The sequence below is a fragment of the Lepisosteus platostomus genome, chromosome 25 (genome assembly GCF_059453375.1).
Source record: "Lepisosteus platostomus isolate fLepPlt1 chromosome 25, fLepPlt1.hap1, whole genome shotgun sequence".
Taxonomy (NCBI): domain Eukaryota; kingdom Metazoa; phylum Chordata; class Actinopteri; order Semionotiformes; family Lepisosteidae; genus Lepisosteus; species Lepisosteus platostomus.
The window spans coordinates 7,272,450-7,289,351 of NC_142635.1; the positions used below are offsets into that span (position 1 = coordinate 7,272,450).

The following is a 16,902-nucleotide window of genomic DNA, read 5'->3' on the forward strand; positions in this document are numbered from 1 at the left end:
TTTGACGTTTTTATGAATACAGAACTTTTTCACCTGCCTGGCGTTAGAGAGATGATTGTACAAAAACCCCCAGATAGGCATCAGCATCACCACCCTCGTGCATCGATCTGTTATGAACTCTCCCACTGCAGCTTTTTCACTGTGTTTCATTGAATGTTACTTTATCTAACTGGCCTGTCTTTGATGGCTAAATTCTAGTCTCTTGCGTCATATCATAAGCGTAGCTGTACCTCTCTGTTGCTGTATTAGCTGTCGACTGCAGAGCTGATACTGCACCCCAGAAACGTTGTCAACAACCTGGAGTCGCAAGGTGCAACTGGGATCGTAAAACTAATCTTAAAATAAAAAAAATAAGCTTTAACTGTGAGTATGTGTAAGGAAATATTTGTGCTTTCTTGGAGCTGGTGGTAGGTTGGAGAACTTAAACCGATTTGTCCGCCCTATTTTCTTCTTAGAAAAGGAACATTTCTTTGTACTTCGCTTAGCAAGAGAAAACTTCCTTTTATAAAGGGGAGATGTGCCGTAGGGGCAGAGTCCTGGGCTGTGGAAGACTGAGGTTGAAATCTTTAAGAGATATACTTCACACCAAAGCGCATTCTTCTATATTTCTGGGCTACAGTACGCATTTGTCTTTTTTAATAACTGTGCCTGTATTAGAAAATTCACGGAATTACGTTTCAAGTTGTAAAATTTTCATACTGTGCACACACACACACAAAAGTGATATACCTGTACCTCTTTGTTTGAAGACCGATTTAAATCCAAGCGGTATATTATGGAGGAAGCTACAAAAGTTTAGGGTGCCTTTCTTAAAAGTGTTTTAATATAGCCGTGAAATATGCATATGATGCATCATTTCACACAATATAGGAAGAAATAACAAGGAGATTAAGTAAACGGAAAACTAAGCTTACACGTGGAAAATGTAAGACAACCGTTACATTCGTGCAAAAAAATATTTTATTGATCAAGTTCCTTATCAGTATAACTATTCAATTCAAAAGTTTATTCATCCCATGAGGACAATTTAAGCAGCGAGCGGTGCAACATACAAGACAAAAACAAAGAAAGAAAACAATTAAGAAGTACACATGGGTATAACAGCAATATTGAAGTAATAGTGTGTATTAATAGGAAGGTATTGATACATCCTCTTGTGTAGGAGGGTAGGGGAGGTGGGGTCTGTCCAATAGACATTCAACTAGCAGGTTCTATCAAAAAGTTTCAGCAGTTGAAAAAAAGGTTTCATAAAAAAAAGTAGTTATAGGAACGTATTGAAGACATTACTATAAAACTACAGTCAACTCTTGGGTCTGTATGATTATAGCATTGTTCTGAAAGACCCTATCGGGGTCCAGCATTCAGAAGAAGGGGTCCAGAATGCTCCAGCATTCTGTGGATAAAAGAGCTTTCCAGCATTAACCATTAGAGGGCGTGTTGACACGTTGAATTAAAAAAGGCGTTTAGAATCTCGCACACATTAAACAATTTTAATCTAATCTAGTGTTAAACAGTAAAGGTGACTGTACTGTATAATGTCAAAACATTTTCACAGTTAATGTAACTAGTAAAATCCAAGTTCATTGTTTATTCCTCTACAGTGCTCATTTCCCTGTCATTTTATGGCCATTGAGATTAGGGAAAATATTATTTTGCTGAACTTCAATTACAGAAACGGATTTCACATTTTCCAGACACTTCAGAGCACGGGCTCGACAAATCACAAGTACTCCTGGACCCAATATGGGACGTAAGAGTAGTTTCTTATTGGAAGGGAACAGACTTGTATCGTATGAATTGCGTTATGGTGGTTTTTCGGTTGTCCTTCATCCATAGATGGATGGATTTAGTTAGTCAGACCGTAGTCACCCCCGTGTTCCATCTTTTATATCCTTTAAATGTGATACATGGTGAAATCGGACAGCCCAATGGCCACAGAGCTGACATACAGACCATTTCTTCAACTTTATATCAATGCAGATGGACATTTCTGTTCCAGATGGGTATTTGTTTGTCTTCTAAAATCATAGGATTACCATCTTTTTAATAGGTGTCCTTTTCCTTACATCTTCTGTTGTCTGAAAAAAAAAACACAGATTTGGACGTATGGTCTCGAGTGTCTGCCGAGGCTCAGTTCTTAGCAGAGAAGTTTTTCTAAGTTAAGTAGATGAGCATTACAGCCCTCCTCAGAGTTCTCATTCACTCTTGAATTAAAATGTACAGCAACGGAAACTTGATTTTTATGTGCAATTTAATGTCCTTTTGGTGATAAAAAGATAGGAATGCAGTTCTTCACAAAGTTTAGAAAGTCATTTAATCATGTCCATTTGCCAGTTTTAGAGTGTGCTTACTTCTTTGCTGCTCTTAAATCAGTCCAATATTGCTTTACATTAACCTACCAGACTTCCTTTTGCGGCAGCAGCAGATTCCAATACCCACAATGGTCACGAAGACGACCACCAGGAAAATGGGCAGAGCTACAAGTTCTATACTCAATGGCTTGGGTTCGGTGCACAGAGGATCACCTGTGATGCAGAGAAAAGGCATCCATTACACTCCCAAGGGTTCACAACACAGGCTTCATCTGGCACACTGCATCATTCCCACTGATGTTAAGTGCAATTATGAAATTATGTTTATGACCCGAACCCAATGCACGAAGCACAGCCCTCGTATCAGCATGGATGTACTGTATTCTTTTTCTCTAGAATATGATTCATTCTCCCTGCTGATTTATTCCTTAGACTTAAAAAAAAATCATTTTGCAAGATCAATAACCCTCTGCATTGTGTTACACAACACCCATCTATGATTTAGAAGAGCAGTTTATTCCCGTACAGGGTAACAATGACCCACAGACAGCAGATATAAGGCAGGTTACACCATGGATGAGAAGCCAGTCCTATGCCAGTGTTAAACAAAAAGATTTCAAGTGCACACATACTGTTTAGTATGATGTAACTACTTCAATTTCAAGTAATTACACTTGACATGCAAGCAAAACATTTTAAAACCACAAAAGATTAAGGTACAGTTCAATTGGAACTGTAACATTGGAAAATAAAACTCACAATTTTCACAAAGTTCCTCGGATCCGTTCAGCGTGTGCCTTGCCAGCTTCTGGCTCACACTGTTCCGAGCCACACAGATAAATGTATCGCACCTGTGAGCCGTGATCTGAATATTGGTGTACTGAAACCCCTCCAAGAACTTGGTCTCTGATGACGCTGATGACAGATTGACTCCCTGCCAGTACAACTGCATGTTTCCTACGTTAGGAGCCCTGCATACTAAGGACACCGTCTCCCCAGAATGTGCTGTTCCCGGAGTCTGTTCAATTGTTGGTTCTTGTACAGCATCTATTGAAGGTGAAAGATAAAAGACAAATTCAACACGTAAAAAGAACCCCAAAGTCCTTTTCGAGGCGCACATTACTTCCAATACAATTGCCAGAAAATGTTTGTTTTTTAAAGAAAACGATCTTATCACCAAACCCCTCAGCACAAACCTTCCACGCAGAGCTCCACAGTCGTCTCCTTTTCAGCTCCTCCTTCCTCGGCCACGGTGAAGATGTATCGACCTGCATCCGAGTAGTTGAGTGCTTCCAGGAGCAGGGAGCCGTTCTGAAACACCTGCACTCTGCTCTCATAGTCCTTGAAAAACTTGCTTTTGCCGTTAAATGTGTAAATCTTCCAGTATTCCGTGTCTTTTTTAAAGTCCCACGAAAGGTCCAGCAGCTGTTTTCCTCTGGTTAGAGTGTAATTCACGGAGAGGAAGACAGATTTGCCCAGCTCCCCGCAGACTGCACTGCGTTCACTTCCAACATGGAAGGTTTCTCCTGTAGGCACTGAAAAACCAATGAAGATACGTCTGAAAAGGTGTAACCCTGCAAACGACTGGCAGTGGGATTTCAAACCAAGAACAGGAGGAACTTTACACAAAGAGTTGTGGGAGTTTTAACAAGCTGCCAAGCAATGTTGTCGAAGTTTTTGGCCTGTGATCAAGAGAAGGCACATTTTGGTGTCATGGGGGGGGGGGAGAAACTATTCTAGTAACTGCAAAAATCATACAACAATAATAAAAGCCTCAACAAATGACCAGTAACCACAGATAACCAAAAAAATTTAAGAAGCCCAGAGAAATCGCTTCTCTTAAAGCTGTTGTCCTAACCACGATAAATTAAAATTTAGCACCAGGCTTGGCCATAGACTATAAAGAATTCTTGTGACCAAAAAGGAAGCAAAACCATAATTACACTTCACAAGCCCTTGGAGTTTCGCTTTGCAAGGATGTGTTGTCACTACAAACCTAGAGGTGATCATGCTGTTTGATAAGGTGCGTTCTGCAGTTCAGTCTCTTGCTACTGGCCTGTCGTTAACAGGCGTCACTCACCGATTACTGAACTCACAGGTCAAGTGACCCAAGTAAAACAGAGACGAGCTGTAATCCCAATTGACACTTTTCGTTTTCAAATACTATCTGTGAACTTCCCTTCAACTTACAAATGGGCAGAAGAGAGTAAAATGAATGGACATTATGCAAAGAGTTTGATTCAAAGAACAACAATATCAGGTACTTAAAAATGAGTCTTATGCTTTTACATAGCATGGAAAACAAGTATCGGTGCCTTATATTTTATTTAGGTCTAGTTTTGGAGAAAGCGGTGACAGGTCACTTGGAGAACCTGAACAGAAAGCATTTCAGGCTAAAAGCTGTGGTAAGAGAAATCCGAAACGGAGCACAGAAACATGTGACAGAAGAATCCGAAAGAAAAACCCAGTCACCAGCTACATCAGTGCGTGTCAAAGCTCGTCCTGAAGGACTCTGAAGCCATTTCTAAGTCAGTGTGAACACAGAAGAAATGCTGACTGAGCGATCTTTCCTAACCGTTTAAGAACCAAAAAGGGACTTGCTTACCTGGGGAAACAAAGGAGAAGAACAACAGCCACAACACGAAGCACAAAGTAATCATTTGCGGACGTCTGCATTTGTCAAACGAGGAAGACCGACCTGGCAGGTTGGCTAAAAAGTCAATTGCTGGAACAGGTGCAAGTGACAGGAAAGAAAAGGAAGTGTTACGTTGCTTTTTAAAAACCAAACTGCTTTTTTCATACTTCAGTAGTCATCTACTAGGAAATAAAAACACGAGGTTAGAGGTGAGCTGTGGGCTGACTCCAGTTTTGGTGAAGACCACCTTTCTACTTTCCACAGCAAAAATTGTGAAAGACATTCAAACGAAGACTATTAGTCCAGTGAGTTTGTTAGCTTAGTTATTGTTTTCTTAGAACCTGACATGCCAATACATTTTTGTATATTATATTGATAGAATTGTTTGTAGATCTCAGACATTTTTTCATATCTTATACTAATAAAAAAACAGGGTAAAAAGCTACAGTTCCAGTTGATAGTTCTGGTATTCAGAAAATGTGCCTTTTGCCTCACTAAGTGCACAGAAAGAAGTTATAATATACTGTAAAAGTACATACTGTAGTGTAAAGTAACTGGTTTCTGTGCAGCATACCCCGTCAAATACAAAAACATACTCCTCTGCTTTGTCATGTAAAAGGATTTTTAATCTCTCATCCACACACTTTGCCCTATAGTACAGAGTAGAAAATGAAATCAAACTCTAAAACAAGTCATAAATGAAGGCGGCCACCAGCTCCTTATAGAAAAGTAATGTCCCAGTTACTTACTTTAAGAGCCCAGGCTGTAAGCGTTTGAGGAAGATGTGGAATCTCCTTTCCTCAAGCTTTCCACTTCATGGCAAGGCAATAAAAGAAATCCTACGTTAAATCTGTTGCCTGAGTGACCCAACTTTACCTGCTTCTGAATGAAAACTGAAACAAGTTCTACAACTTAACGGACAGGATAATCAAGGTGTGTCATGAGGCGTGACAGAAACCAGCAGAAATACATACAGTACCACAATCGCTGCCAGATCACAATGCTGCCATTATTCATGTTACACTTGTGTAGAAGGAGCTGGGTTATATAGATGCAGGTAAGAAATATCCCCCAAAAGTTTTAAGTAGGCAGAAGCAGTTGAAAGCAGAACATACAAAACAAATAAGTAAAATCTGAAAATAAAAACCAGTCCCGGGAAGAATTTGACCACCTGTTAGCCAACATATGGAAACAGGTGCATAACAATTTTAGGTTGTACGTGACCATCTGTGTCGTTTGCTACAGTGATAGTGATTCTAAACGTGGTTTATTCCTTTTGTCTAGCTAATCAGCTTTAGTGGAATAACCTCATGTGATTGACATTTCCCTTTTGGGGTAATGAAATGAAACGAGTGGAAGATTACCACATTTTTACAGTAAATAGTGCTACTCACTGAACAGCTGTGTTATCCACTGATCCAGACCCCTTGCTCATTCTTATATCTCAAACTGTCAAAGATCTGTTCATAGGATCAAGGAAGAATTTTGCCAAAAGCTTGAGGGCCATTTTCTACAGGATTGCAAATAAAAATGAACGATCTTGTGAAAGATTGCATCAAATATACAGTATAATCTTCATATTATACCTTATAGAAGGATCCATGTTTTAACCATGGTGATCCATAAATAGCCACAAAACAAACATTCATCTCAACAAGACAAAGCATCTCAAGATAATCACAAGTGTTTTGAAAATCCTGGCTTATGCTTTTGGTTTGATTCTTGACAGTATAACTTGACAGAACTCTGAGGATATTATTGCAAGGTGAATAAAAAGAAAATCAGACTTTCAACTAAATCAATTAATTCTACTCTAGATGAATTTAGAGCAATAACTACCCAGTTATCCAGTTCAATGCCATAATAGTTAACTAGATATTTTAGCAGAAGTTTGAGACCTGTTTATTCAGAGTTTATGTAACTTATTCTGTTAAAAGCTGGAATCTCATGGAGTCAGTCTATTCTTTTGATTGGCATGGTCAAACCGTCTCACTTTTTTTCTCTCCTTTTAAAACCCAGCCACTTTAACCATTACCCTGAAATCTTGTTTTTGTCTTTTCTGGCTAGTGATACCCATTTAGTGTACATTTTAAAGAGTATTTTTAAGTCCTTAACACAATCCTTGTTAAATAGGATGTAGGATCCCACTTTTGCCCATTTTAAAAGTGTTTTGCATCTCAATTCCAGGTAAAATCCTGTGATTTCAATGCCATTACAAAGCAGGACTCCGGTGCCTAAAGAAATGCAATTGTTAAAACGTAGCCAGGTGTAGTTTCAGCAATGGAGGTACTGTACAGTATCTGCTTCTCCATGTAAGCATGTGAGGTGAAATTCCAGTGTATTCATGGCAGGTGATAAACATCACTGAAAATGAGAAATCAACTACAATGGAATATACACAAAAGGTTCACCAAATTTCTACTTTGATGTGCATTTCCCCTTTTTATATAAAGAAGTTCTGTTTCTCAGAGAGATCAAAACCACAACCTTCCAGATCTCACAAACTGAAAATGCCAAAGGTCTAAATAAAGATCTTAAACCCTCCTTTAATGCCAGCTAGCCAACAAAACCATGTACAAAATCACGTTTGTTTAATTCCCTTTTCACCATTGGAATAAACCTTAACTTGTTCCTTTGCAGCCTACACATGCTGACAGCTCCCTACTTGAACTAGAAAAAAAGTTTCCACAACTGAAGGGGGCTCAACAGCTGAAATGTAATTTTTCTACTTTTGTTTTTACTGCACAAGTCCAAGGGAATCTCAAAGGCCCTCAAACACTCAGTGTGCTTCTCCTGTGATAATATTCAACTGCTGTGACTTCTGAAAGGTTTTGTGAATTATACTTCATACAAAAGGTACATATTTTGTATAATGTATGAAAGCCCCTGAGAGCAGCCTATGAAGGTCTCCCAGCAATAACCTAGTACTGAACTACAAGATCTTGCTTACATTACAAAACATGATCCATGTCCCCACTAATTACAGAAACACCAAATACATTGACAGATATGACTAAAATGCTAATGATTTAACTGAAAGCCAAGAGTAGAAATGAAGGAAAGAGATAGAGAGAGAGGGCACATTTAAAGCAGAGCAAACATTACAAAAAGTGACCTAGACACAGGAAAAATAATCTATAAGAAACTAACTATACTGTTGGATCCAGGATTTAGCTCAATACATTTACAAATGCAAGACAACCCATTTGAAAAAGCTACAGAACAAAAACCCACCTGGATCATGACTCCCTTTCACTTACCCATGATCGCTCTGTAGTCAAGGTGTCCCTGTGGATCGTCCTCTCAAGTCCTTGGTAAGTGGTGACTGTTCCCCACTCAGCTTCTGGGGCTGGCTGAGAAAGTGACATTTTCATTTCAGGAAATGGTTAGGGCACATCACATGCAGGTAGTGGCCAAAAGTGAAATACTTGTGAGGTTAAACTCAGATAAAACATATACAGTTGCAAGGTTTGGGAACCCTTTGGAATTACCTGGATTTCTGCATTTTTATGAGTAATGTCATCTGATCTTCAATTAAGTCACAATAGACTAACACAAACTTTAGTTCTCATCCATATCGAACACATTGTTTAAACATTCACAGTCCAGGCTGGAAAAACTATGTGAACCCTCGTATTTAGTAACTGGTAAAACCTCCCTTAACAGCAAAAACCCCCACCAAACATTCCCTGTAGCTGCCGATGAGACTTACACAACCGTTAGGAGAAATTTTAGACCATTCCTCCTTACAAATCTATTTCGGTTTATCGATATTTCTGGGATTCCTTGAGTAAACAGCTCTCTTCAGGTCATGCCACAGCAACTCCAATGGGCTGAGGTCTGCGTCATTAGCCTAGAGGTTCACATACGTTTTCCACCCTAGACTGTGAATGTTTAAATGATGTGTTCAGTACTGACAAGAAGTACAATTGTTTGAGTGTCATTAGTTTAAGCAGATTGTGTTTGTCTATTATTGTGACTAAGTTGAAGAACAGACCACATTTTTATGAGTAATTAATACAGAAATCCAGGTAACTCCAAAGGGTCCACAAACTTTTTTGTGCAACTGTACGAGACATAGCAACCCTAATCCAGGCCCTCCGGGATTCATTTTTTTATTGTGGCAAATTTGTTCTTGAATTTATAAAAGACGTTACTGACACTTGTTCAATGCACTCCTTTAAGGGAAAAAAAAACAGACCTAATGAATCAATATTTAAGAAAAACAAAAAGATATGAAGTGATCCTAACAATTAAGGAACCCTTAGAAGTGGATTAAACCCAATAAAAATAATAAACACCTGTTAGGCAAGTTTCAGGATACGAATTGATGCCTTCTCTGTGTTAATGGTAACTGTAGAAATCTTAAAATTTTTAATTCTTTTGATTCTTATGTCAAAATATAGCACACACATCTGCATGTTTACTGTCTCTTTGTCTTGATTATTAAAAGGAAACTTGTGTAGGAGGAACGGTTTCTGGAAAAGGAAACTGTTTCTGGAGCATTTCAATGTGCTTAATCAGACTTGTGAAGTCCCCCAGTCTACTTCCTGGGAAGGAAGAGCTCACACTGAATGTATTTTAATTTATTTCATTAGAACAAAAATAAATTGACCACCTCACTACAGTGCTGTACATGCGAGAGGAAGAGACCTTCACCAGTCCACACAGGCAGCATTCCAAGAGAACCTCATGTCATTGAATCCCATGGAAAGTGCTCCATATATTGCAAATAATAAAACGTTACGAAGATGGGCAGCACAGCGGAATTATTATTGCTGCCTTGCAGCACTGGTGTCCGGGGTCAACTTCCTGGGGTGCCATCTGTGGGAAGTTAGCATGTTCTCCATGTTTGCATGGGTTTCCTCCCAGACCGAAGACATTCTGGTAGGTGAACTGGGGTCTGGTGTGAGTGAAGGCGTGCTTGTGTATGCCCCTGCGATGAATGCCTTCTGCAGGCACCTGTTGTTTGCCGAGATAGGCTGCGGCTCCCTCCCGTGACCCTCACTGAACAAAGCAGATAGAAAAAGGATGTATATATTGCTGCTTTGTGATTTACCTGGGTGCTCAGGGTGCTTGAGCATCGTTATAGCCTGAAGGGAGCCGAGGACGTTGTCTCACTCTCATTACCTGAATATTTATTTCGTTATTGTTTCTCCGATGGTTTGAAACGAACCCAGTCTCCACACTCTCGTACTGTGGCGTCTGAGAGGCAGACTCGTGTGTCAAACCTGTCTCACAGCAGTCCTCAGAGTGCTCACAGTCTCCACAATTTCACCTGTAGGGCTTTAATAAAGGTTTAGTAGATCATTTTTCTGTAGATTTATTTCTGTGATGCTGATGTGACAATAGGCTCATGCTCAAGACACATGACACCAGGAGGAAAGTGTTTAGTAATGTCGATGAACTGGTCTTTGGAATGCCCTGAAGGACTATCTTGCATTTTTCACTGCAGTGTTATTTCCTCATTGCTCCCAAGGCTGAATGTGATTAACCCTCACTACTACATTCTCCAACCTCCTTTAATCATTAGCTACAACAAATGACCTTTGTCCCAGTAATAAAAACTGAAGTAAGAGAACCCAGGACAGCACTAGTTAGTCCTATGACACAAAGCTGAAAACTGATTAATTTGACCAATTAAACTCGATTTAATCCTTCCCAAAAACATCTGTCAGACACCTGCCCCCACCTGAGCCGACACTATCAGACCCTATGCAGGACAAGCCTGAGACGAGGGCGTTACAGGGTGGGGTAGGAGGCCATGAAAGAGGCATGCAGAAAAATATAAAGGAGGACGAGGAAAAATAAAAGCACCCCAGATATGGTAGATTTCAGGTAGAAGTTTAATTTTCTAGGATTTAAAACGTATGGCCAGTGTGAACTAGTTTCAGCATTACATTGACCACACTGCCAGCTGCAGTGCAGCGGTTCTAGTGCTTCAGCAATTCAATCATAGCAGCTTACATCGGTACGAGTAGTGGACAGCCAATGACCAGCCTTGGCTTGCAATCGGAGTCCTTGGGGTTACAGTACATCGATCGCTTAACATTAATCCACCTCCTCTATGGTGGGACCTGAAGAGCCGCCACCGCCGCCACCAGAGGGAGCTGCCCCAGCCCCTGGGAACCCCCCTGGCATGCCTCCGGCGCCCTGGTACAGCTTGGTGATGATGGGGTTGCACACCTTCTCCAGCTCCTGCTGCTGGTGCTCGTACTCCTCCTTCTCGGCCGTCTGGAAAAAAAGTCACAGTTATCGCACCGTTCGAACGGCTTTATTCTACTTTCGAAACAGGGGGAGGGGGGTGAAAAAATTAAGAACTAAGAGGTTTCCAAGTTTTGTTTTTAAACGGACCACAATGTATAGCAATTGCATGTTTTAGAAATGAGGGAAAGTTAATCAGAAAGCCACGCAGAACTTTTAGAACGTTTTGCTGCGGTGTTGAGCAATACGTGAACTTGCTCTTCCACTAAGTTCAACCGAACACAAGATAAAGGCTCATTGCCAGGGGAATCCCATGAATCCCCAACATACACCTTTAAATCCAATAACTAGGACCCATGTACAGGTCAGTTGAGTTTCAGTTATGATTCAGTTCCAAGGAGGAGTCCATACCTGGTTCTTGTCCAGCCAGCTGATGACTTCATTGCACTTCTCCAGGATCTTCTGCTTGTCCTCATCACTGATCTTGCCCTGCAGTTTGTCATCCTCAATGGTGGACTTCATGTTGAAGGCATAGGACTCCAGGGCGTTCTTGGATGAGACCTTGTCGCGCTGCACATCATCCTCAGCCTTGTACTTCTCGGCTTCCTGCACCATGCGCTCAATATCCTCCTTGCTCAGACGACCTGCATCCAGAAAAACAGCCCATGAAGCCAGACTGCTTTCATCACAGACAGCCTCACACTGAGCTGCAGGCTACTGAACCAAGCGTACCTTTGTCGTTGGTGATGGTGATCTTGTTCTCCTTGCCAGTGCTCTTGTCGACCGCAGAGACGTTCAGAATGCCGTTAGCATCGATGTCAAAAGTGACTTCGATCTGAGGAACACCACGGGGAGCTGGAGGGATGCCGGTCAGTTCAAACTTGCCCAGCAAGTTGTTGTCCTTGGTCATCGCTCTCTCACCTTCATATACCTGTCAAGACATCCAGTAGCAATGTTACTACATTAAGTCAAAAACAATCTAAGCAAGGTAGACTCCAGGAAATATATAGGGAGGGGGAGCTTATAGGCGGCTCCAAGTTATTGTAAAGAGGGTTCGCTCAGACATCCAAGGAAGGTACTTGGGCCATCTTTGGTCTCTCAACCTCTGGTGGAAACTACGAATGGCTTAGGAATAGACTTCATCACAGCGAACAATGACAGGGCTCCCATAAGCTGCAGTATCCTTACCTGGATGAGCACACCTGGCTGGTTGTCAGAATAGGTGGTGAAGGTCTGCGTCTGCTTGGTGGGGATGGTAGTGTTGCGCTTGATCAGGACAGTCATGACCCCACCAGCAGTCTCGATACCCAGGGACAGAGGGGTGACGTCCAGCAGCAGCAGGTCCTGCACGTTCTCAGACTTGTCCCCAGACAGGATGGCAGCCTGGACAGCTGTACAGGAGGACACAAAGTAGGTTGTTATTAACCGGGCAAGCTTTCACCAGAGAGGCCGACGCATTACTCTGCACTCGCTCAGACATCCAAGGAAGGTACTTGGGCCATCTTTGGTCTCTCAACCTCTGGTGGAAACTACGAATGGCTTAGGAATAGACTTCATCACAGCGAGATCCATTTGCGATGGATGACAACCGAAAACCCAAACTGAAAGTGCGTCATGTAAAGTTTAAACAACCCGACCAAGGAGCTACAATTACAAACACTAGTCAGGTTTCTATTTTTATTACCTGCGCCATAAGCAACAGCCTCGTCAGGGTTGATGCTCTTGTTGAGCTCCTTGCCGTTGAAGAAGTCCTGCAGCAGCTTCTGGATCTTAGGGATGCGGGTGGAGCCGCCCACCAGCACGATGTCGTGGATCTGGGCCTTGTCCAGCTTGGCGTCGCGGAGGGACTTCTCCACCGGGTCCAGGGTGCCACGGAACAGGTCGGCGTTCAGCTCCTCAAAACGGGCCCGGGTGATGGAGGTGTAGAAGTCGATGCCCTCGTAGAGGGAGTCTATCTCGATACTGGCCTGGGTGCTGGAAGACAGGGTGCGCTTGGCTCTTTCACAGGCGGTGCGGAGACGCCGGACAGCTCTCTTGTTGTCGCTGATGTCCTTCTTGTACTTGCGCTTGAACTCGGCGATGAAATGGTTGACCATGCGGTTGTCGAAGTCTTCTCCGCCCAGATGGGTGTCTCCGGCAGTAGACTTCACTTCAAAGATCCCGTCCTCAATGGTCAGGATGGAGACGTCGAAGGTGCCTCCACCAAGATCGAAGATGAGAACATTTCTCTCTGCACCAACCTAAGAAAAACCAGAAGACTTTATACTAGCAGTTCAAGAGTAGCGTTTCAAGACGGGATTTTCAGATCAGTGTTCGCTCAGACATCCAAGGAAGGTACTTGGGCCATCTTTGGTCTCTCAACCTCTGGTGGAAACTACGAATGGCTTAGGAATAGACTTCATCACAGCGAACATCTTTCCGAGGGGGAATGAGAAAGCCACTTTTTATAACTTCTTACATATGTCAGCCTGTGGTCTCAAATAATTATTATAGGCTTAATAACTTTATTTTCTATTTACTTGTAGTGCACATTAAGGCATATTTTTGTCACTTTGAGAGAAAGGAATAAGTAAATTTAATAATCGTTTTTTCAATGAAGACTCCACATGACAATTTGAACTTTTTGAGAAGGCAACTGCAATAACCGCAATCAGGGGAAGAGTGTTCAATGAAGTTTGCACCTTGAATGTCTCTCCATGGGGTTAACACCTACCTTCTTGTCCAAGCCATAGGCAATAGCAGCAGCGGTGGGTTCGTTGATGATTCGCAGTACATTGAGGCCAGCAATAGTCCCAGAATCCTTTGTAGCCTGGCGCTGGGAATCGTTGAAGTAAGCTGGCACAGTTATGACAGCATTGGTTACAGTCTGGGGAAAAAAAGAGGCAATACATTTTTAATTCAAACTGGAGAAGAGATGTTTCATCCAATTATGTCACTTTCTGCACGGAGTTTGTATGGTCTCCCCATGTTCCCCTGGGACTCCTCCAGGTGCTCCGTTTTCCTTTAACACCCCAAAGACATGCTGGTGGGATAAATGGCTTCTAGGAAAACTGGCCCTGGTGTAAGTGTGTGTGGCTGTGTGCCTGTGCCCTGTGATGGACTGGTGTCCTGTCCAGGGTGTACCCTGCCTTGTGCCTGTTGCTTGCTGGGATAGGCTCTGGCTCCCCTGCAAACCTGTACTTGATAAAGCAGTTAGAAAATGGATGATGTCTCACTTTTCCAAGGTAAGCCTCTGCAATTTCCTTCATCTTAGTTAGCACCATGGAGGAGACTTCCTCAGGGTAGAAGCTCTTGGTCTCCCCTTTGTATTCAACCTCCACCTTGGGACGCCCGTTGTCGCTGATCACAGTGAACGGCCAGTGTTTCATGTCCGACTGGACCACGGCATCCTCAAACCTCCGGCCAATCAAGCGCTTAGCATCTGTCAAAAATCAAGTGACATTAAAGTCAGAAAAAAACAACTTCCAGAAACAAAAACACAATTCTGCTCTACAAGGACCTACAAAGGTGCTCGCTCAGACATCCAAGGAAGGTACTTGGGCCATCTTTGGTCTCTCAACCTCCGGTGGAAACTACGAATGGCTTAGGAATAGACTTCATCACAGCGAACACCGAGGAAGAGGTGCAACTTCTAATTCGGAAGTCGCATGCATTGCACTCAAACTGAAGTTTTTCCAAGAAATGAAATACGCTATTTTAATTTGTTATCAGGGACCAAGTGGATTTTTTGCACTTTCAATCGGACAAGACTGAACAGAAATCCAGACTTACCAAATACAGTGTTCGTGGGGTTCATTGCAACCTGGTTCTTTGCTGCATCACCGATCAGCCTCTCGGAGTCGGTGAAGGCAACATAACTGGGTGTGGTCCTGTTGCCCTGGTCATTGGCAATGATCTCCACTTTGCCATGTTGGAAGACACCTACACAGGAGTAGGTTGTGCCCAGATCGATTCCAACTGCTGTTCCTTTAGACATGGTTTCTGAGACAAGAAAACACAGAGCTACATTCACCACATTGCCGATAGGGGGCGATACCGCCTACCTGCTCACAAAAGTCTAAGCATTAGACCTCCCCCTGGTGGACAACGAATACATTAGAATTCATTTTCCTACCCAACAAAAGCTCTCTGAAACCATGTAGTCTGCTTATAATACCCCTACCTTTGCAGGCCAGTCAAACCGCTAAAAGCCTAGAATGATGATTATACACCATTTTACATTTCTTAACACGATACTTTGTATTGAGCCCTTTAAGAAGTACTCCGAAGGTACAACTACAACCAATGGGTTTAAATTATTAAGCATGATGTAACTGGCTTCGTTGTCACACAAGGTCACATAACCAACCAGTCCTGTGGTTACTGTTATTGTCTCCCCGCTGACTTGCAAAGAGCGTATACCCGAACCAGATCACATCCCTGCATTCCCCCCCCTTGCCAGAATTAAAAGAGCGATCGCCCCAGCGGGTGAAGGAGGAGTTATCCGAACAGAGCTGGGATCCCGATTCGCAATCTGCTATAGCCTGAGAGAAAGAGTGAACCTCACAAATATGGTTATTGTTCCTAAACTATTATTTTTTTTTGCCGATCATGACTGCGTGGGCTACGAAGCCCACGGCACTCCACGAGGGCTCCGGGAGACGAGATGAGCCCCTGCGAACTCCATTGCGTTTATAAAAAAAAATTGCATAATACTCTTTATGATCACTCGTACAAGGGGGTAATGGAAGCGGGTAAACGGTTTTCGCTAACAAAAGAAGCGAAACCTTTTAACTAGTAACCGGCTTTTTGTAACAGCCGCATTTGCGCACCGCCCGGCTGAAAGCCTGCGTAACGTGCGAGACCGCATGTGCGGGGATGGGGGATGGAGGATAGAGAATGGGGGGGGGGGGGGGGGACTTCTTTAAGGGCGGTGTAAAAAAAAAAAGGCTGCACACTGCACATCCCAGACTGCCCGCGGACCTGCAGAAAGACATAATGCGATTACCAGCGCTCATCCCCGGTGTCCCCCACCAAGGACACGCGGGGAAGGTGCCGCAGGACGCCGACTCTCCCTCTTCCTTTTCTAAAACTCCCCCCAGGGGAAAGCGCACGGGGGTGACCCTCTCTGCGGAGCGCTGTGGGGTACCCCACTGTCCCGCGTGATCGCCAGGGAGAAGCGACTGCTCCTTATAACAAAGATCAGCAGCAGCATCGACCACGAATATTTTACCCTCCCCCCGAAAAAAGGACTATGCACGACGCGCCACCCCCGCAAAGGGACCACAGGGTAGAGGCATTGTCCCCAAGTCCCTAAGCGCCTGGCTTGTCCAGGGTTTGCATCAACCTGAACAAAGGTTACTGCGGCGGGGCCGATCATCTCATCCGTTACGGTAAAAAAAAAATAATTAATTAGCACAAATTGGCTCCCCAAATAGGTCTCCAAATGTCACCGATCGTCTGATGGGAAAGAGTAAGTCCGGGACTGGGAAAGATCACGAAGGGTGCCCCCCACCACACTCGGAACGAGCACGATCAGAAGTAGAATTACCTGCGTGGGCTGCTGTCTGGCACTGCCTTCCGAGCTGCTACCCTGCGTCCTGAGCTGCACACTGAGAGCGACTTCAACACCGGCGTCTCGCTAAGTACCTCGCCGCCCGCATCTCCGGGCGCAGGGTGCACCAATCAGGCTCCTCGCCGGCAGGAGAAGGAGCGCCTTCCTCCAGCGCAGGCCCAGTCGCCTGCACCGTCTGACGCGAGAAATAACACCCG

General features: G+C 43.3%; 2 protein-coding genes and 4 non-coding genes across 6 annotated transcripts; all 6 read right to left on the bottom strand.

Annotated features, from left to right (window-relative positions):
- Window positions 1-1,872: 1,872 nt before the first annotated feature.
- LOC148641010 (hepatic and glial cell adhesion molecule-like) lies at window positions 1,873-5,972 on the bottom strand. The gene is made up of 6 exons (XM_088619774.1): window positions 5,697-5,972; window positions 4,918-5,037; window positions 3,509-3,847; window positions 3,072-3,359; window positions 2,400-2,525; window positions 1,873-2,078 (listed from the first exon to the last, which is right to left on the bottom strand). Exons 2-6 carry the CDS (start codon window positions 4,970-4,972, stop codon window positions 2,044-2,046), a joined length of 843 nt encoding a protein of 280 aa, XP_088475900.1. The 5' UTR covers window positions 4,973-5,037; window positions 5,697-5,972; the 3' UTR covers window positions 1,873-2,043.
- A 4,803-nt stretch (window positions 5,973-10,775) lies between these two features.
- LOC148641011 (heat shock cognate 71 kDa protein-like) lies at window positions 10,776-16,872 on the bottom strand. The gene is made up of 9 exons (XM_088619772.1): window positions 16,682-16,872; window positions 14,923-15,132; window positions 14,367-14,572; window positions 13,865-14,017; window positions 12,836-13,391; window positions 12,340-12,542; window positions 11,884-12,082; window positions 11,563-11,795; window positions 10,776-11,181 (listed from the first exon to the last, which is right to left on the bottom strand). Exons 2-9 carry the CDS (start codon window positions 15,125-15,127, stop codon window positions 10,999-11,001), a joined length of 1,938 nt encoding a protein of 645 aa, XP_088475898.1. The 5' UTR covers window positions 15,128-15,132; window positions 16,682-16,872; the 3' UTR covers window positions 10,776-10,998.
- Window positions 12,206-12,302, bottom strand: LOC148641012 (small nucleolar RNA SNORD14). Its single transcript, XR_015930488.1, has one exon. It is a non-coding gene; the product is annotated as a small nucleolar RNA SNORD14 (small nucleolar RNA).
- On the bottom strand, window positions 12,620-12,716 carry LOC148641013 (small nucleolar RNA SNORD14). The gene has a single exon (XR_015930497.1). It is a non-coding gene; the product is annotated as a small nucleolar RNA SNORD14 (small nucleolar RNA).
- LOC148641014 (small nucleolar RNA SNORD14) lies at window positions 13,465-13,561 on the bottom strand. Its single transcript, XR_015930498.1, has one exon. It is a non-coding gene; the product is annotated as a small nucleolar RNA SNORD14 (small nucleolar RNA).
- On the bottom strand, window positions 14,663-14,759 carry LOC148641015 (small nucleolar RNA SNORD14). Its single transcript, XR_015930490.1, has one exon. It is a non-coding gene; the product is annotated as a small nucleolar RNA SNORD14 (small nucleolar RNA).
- Window positions 16,873-16,902: the final 30 nt, after the last annotated feature.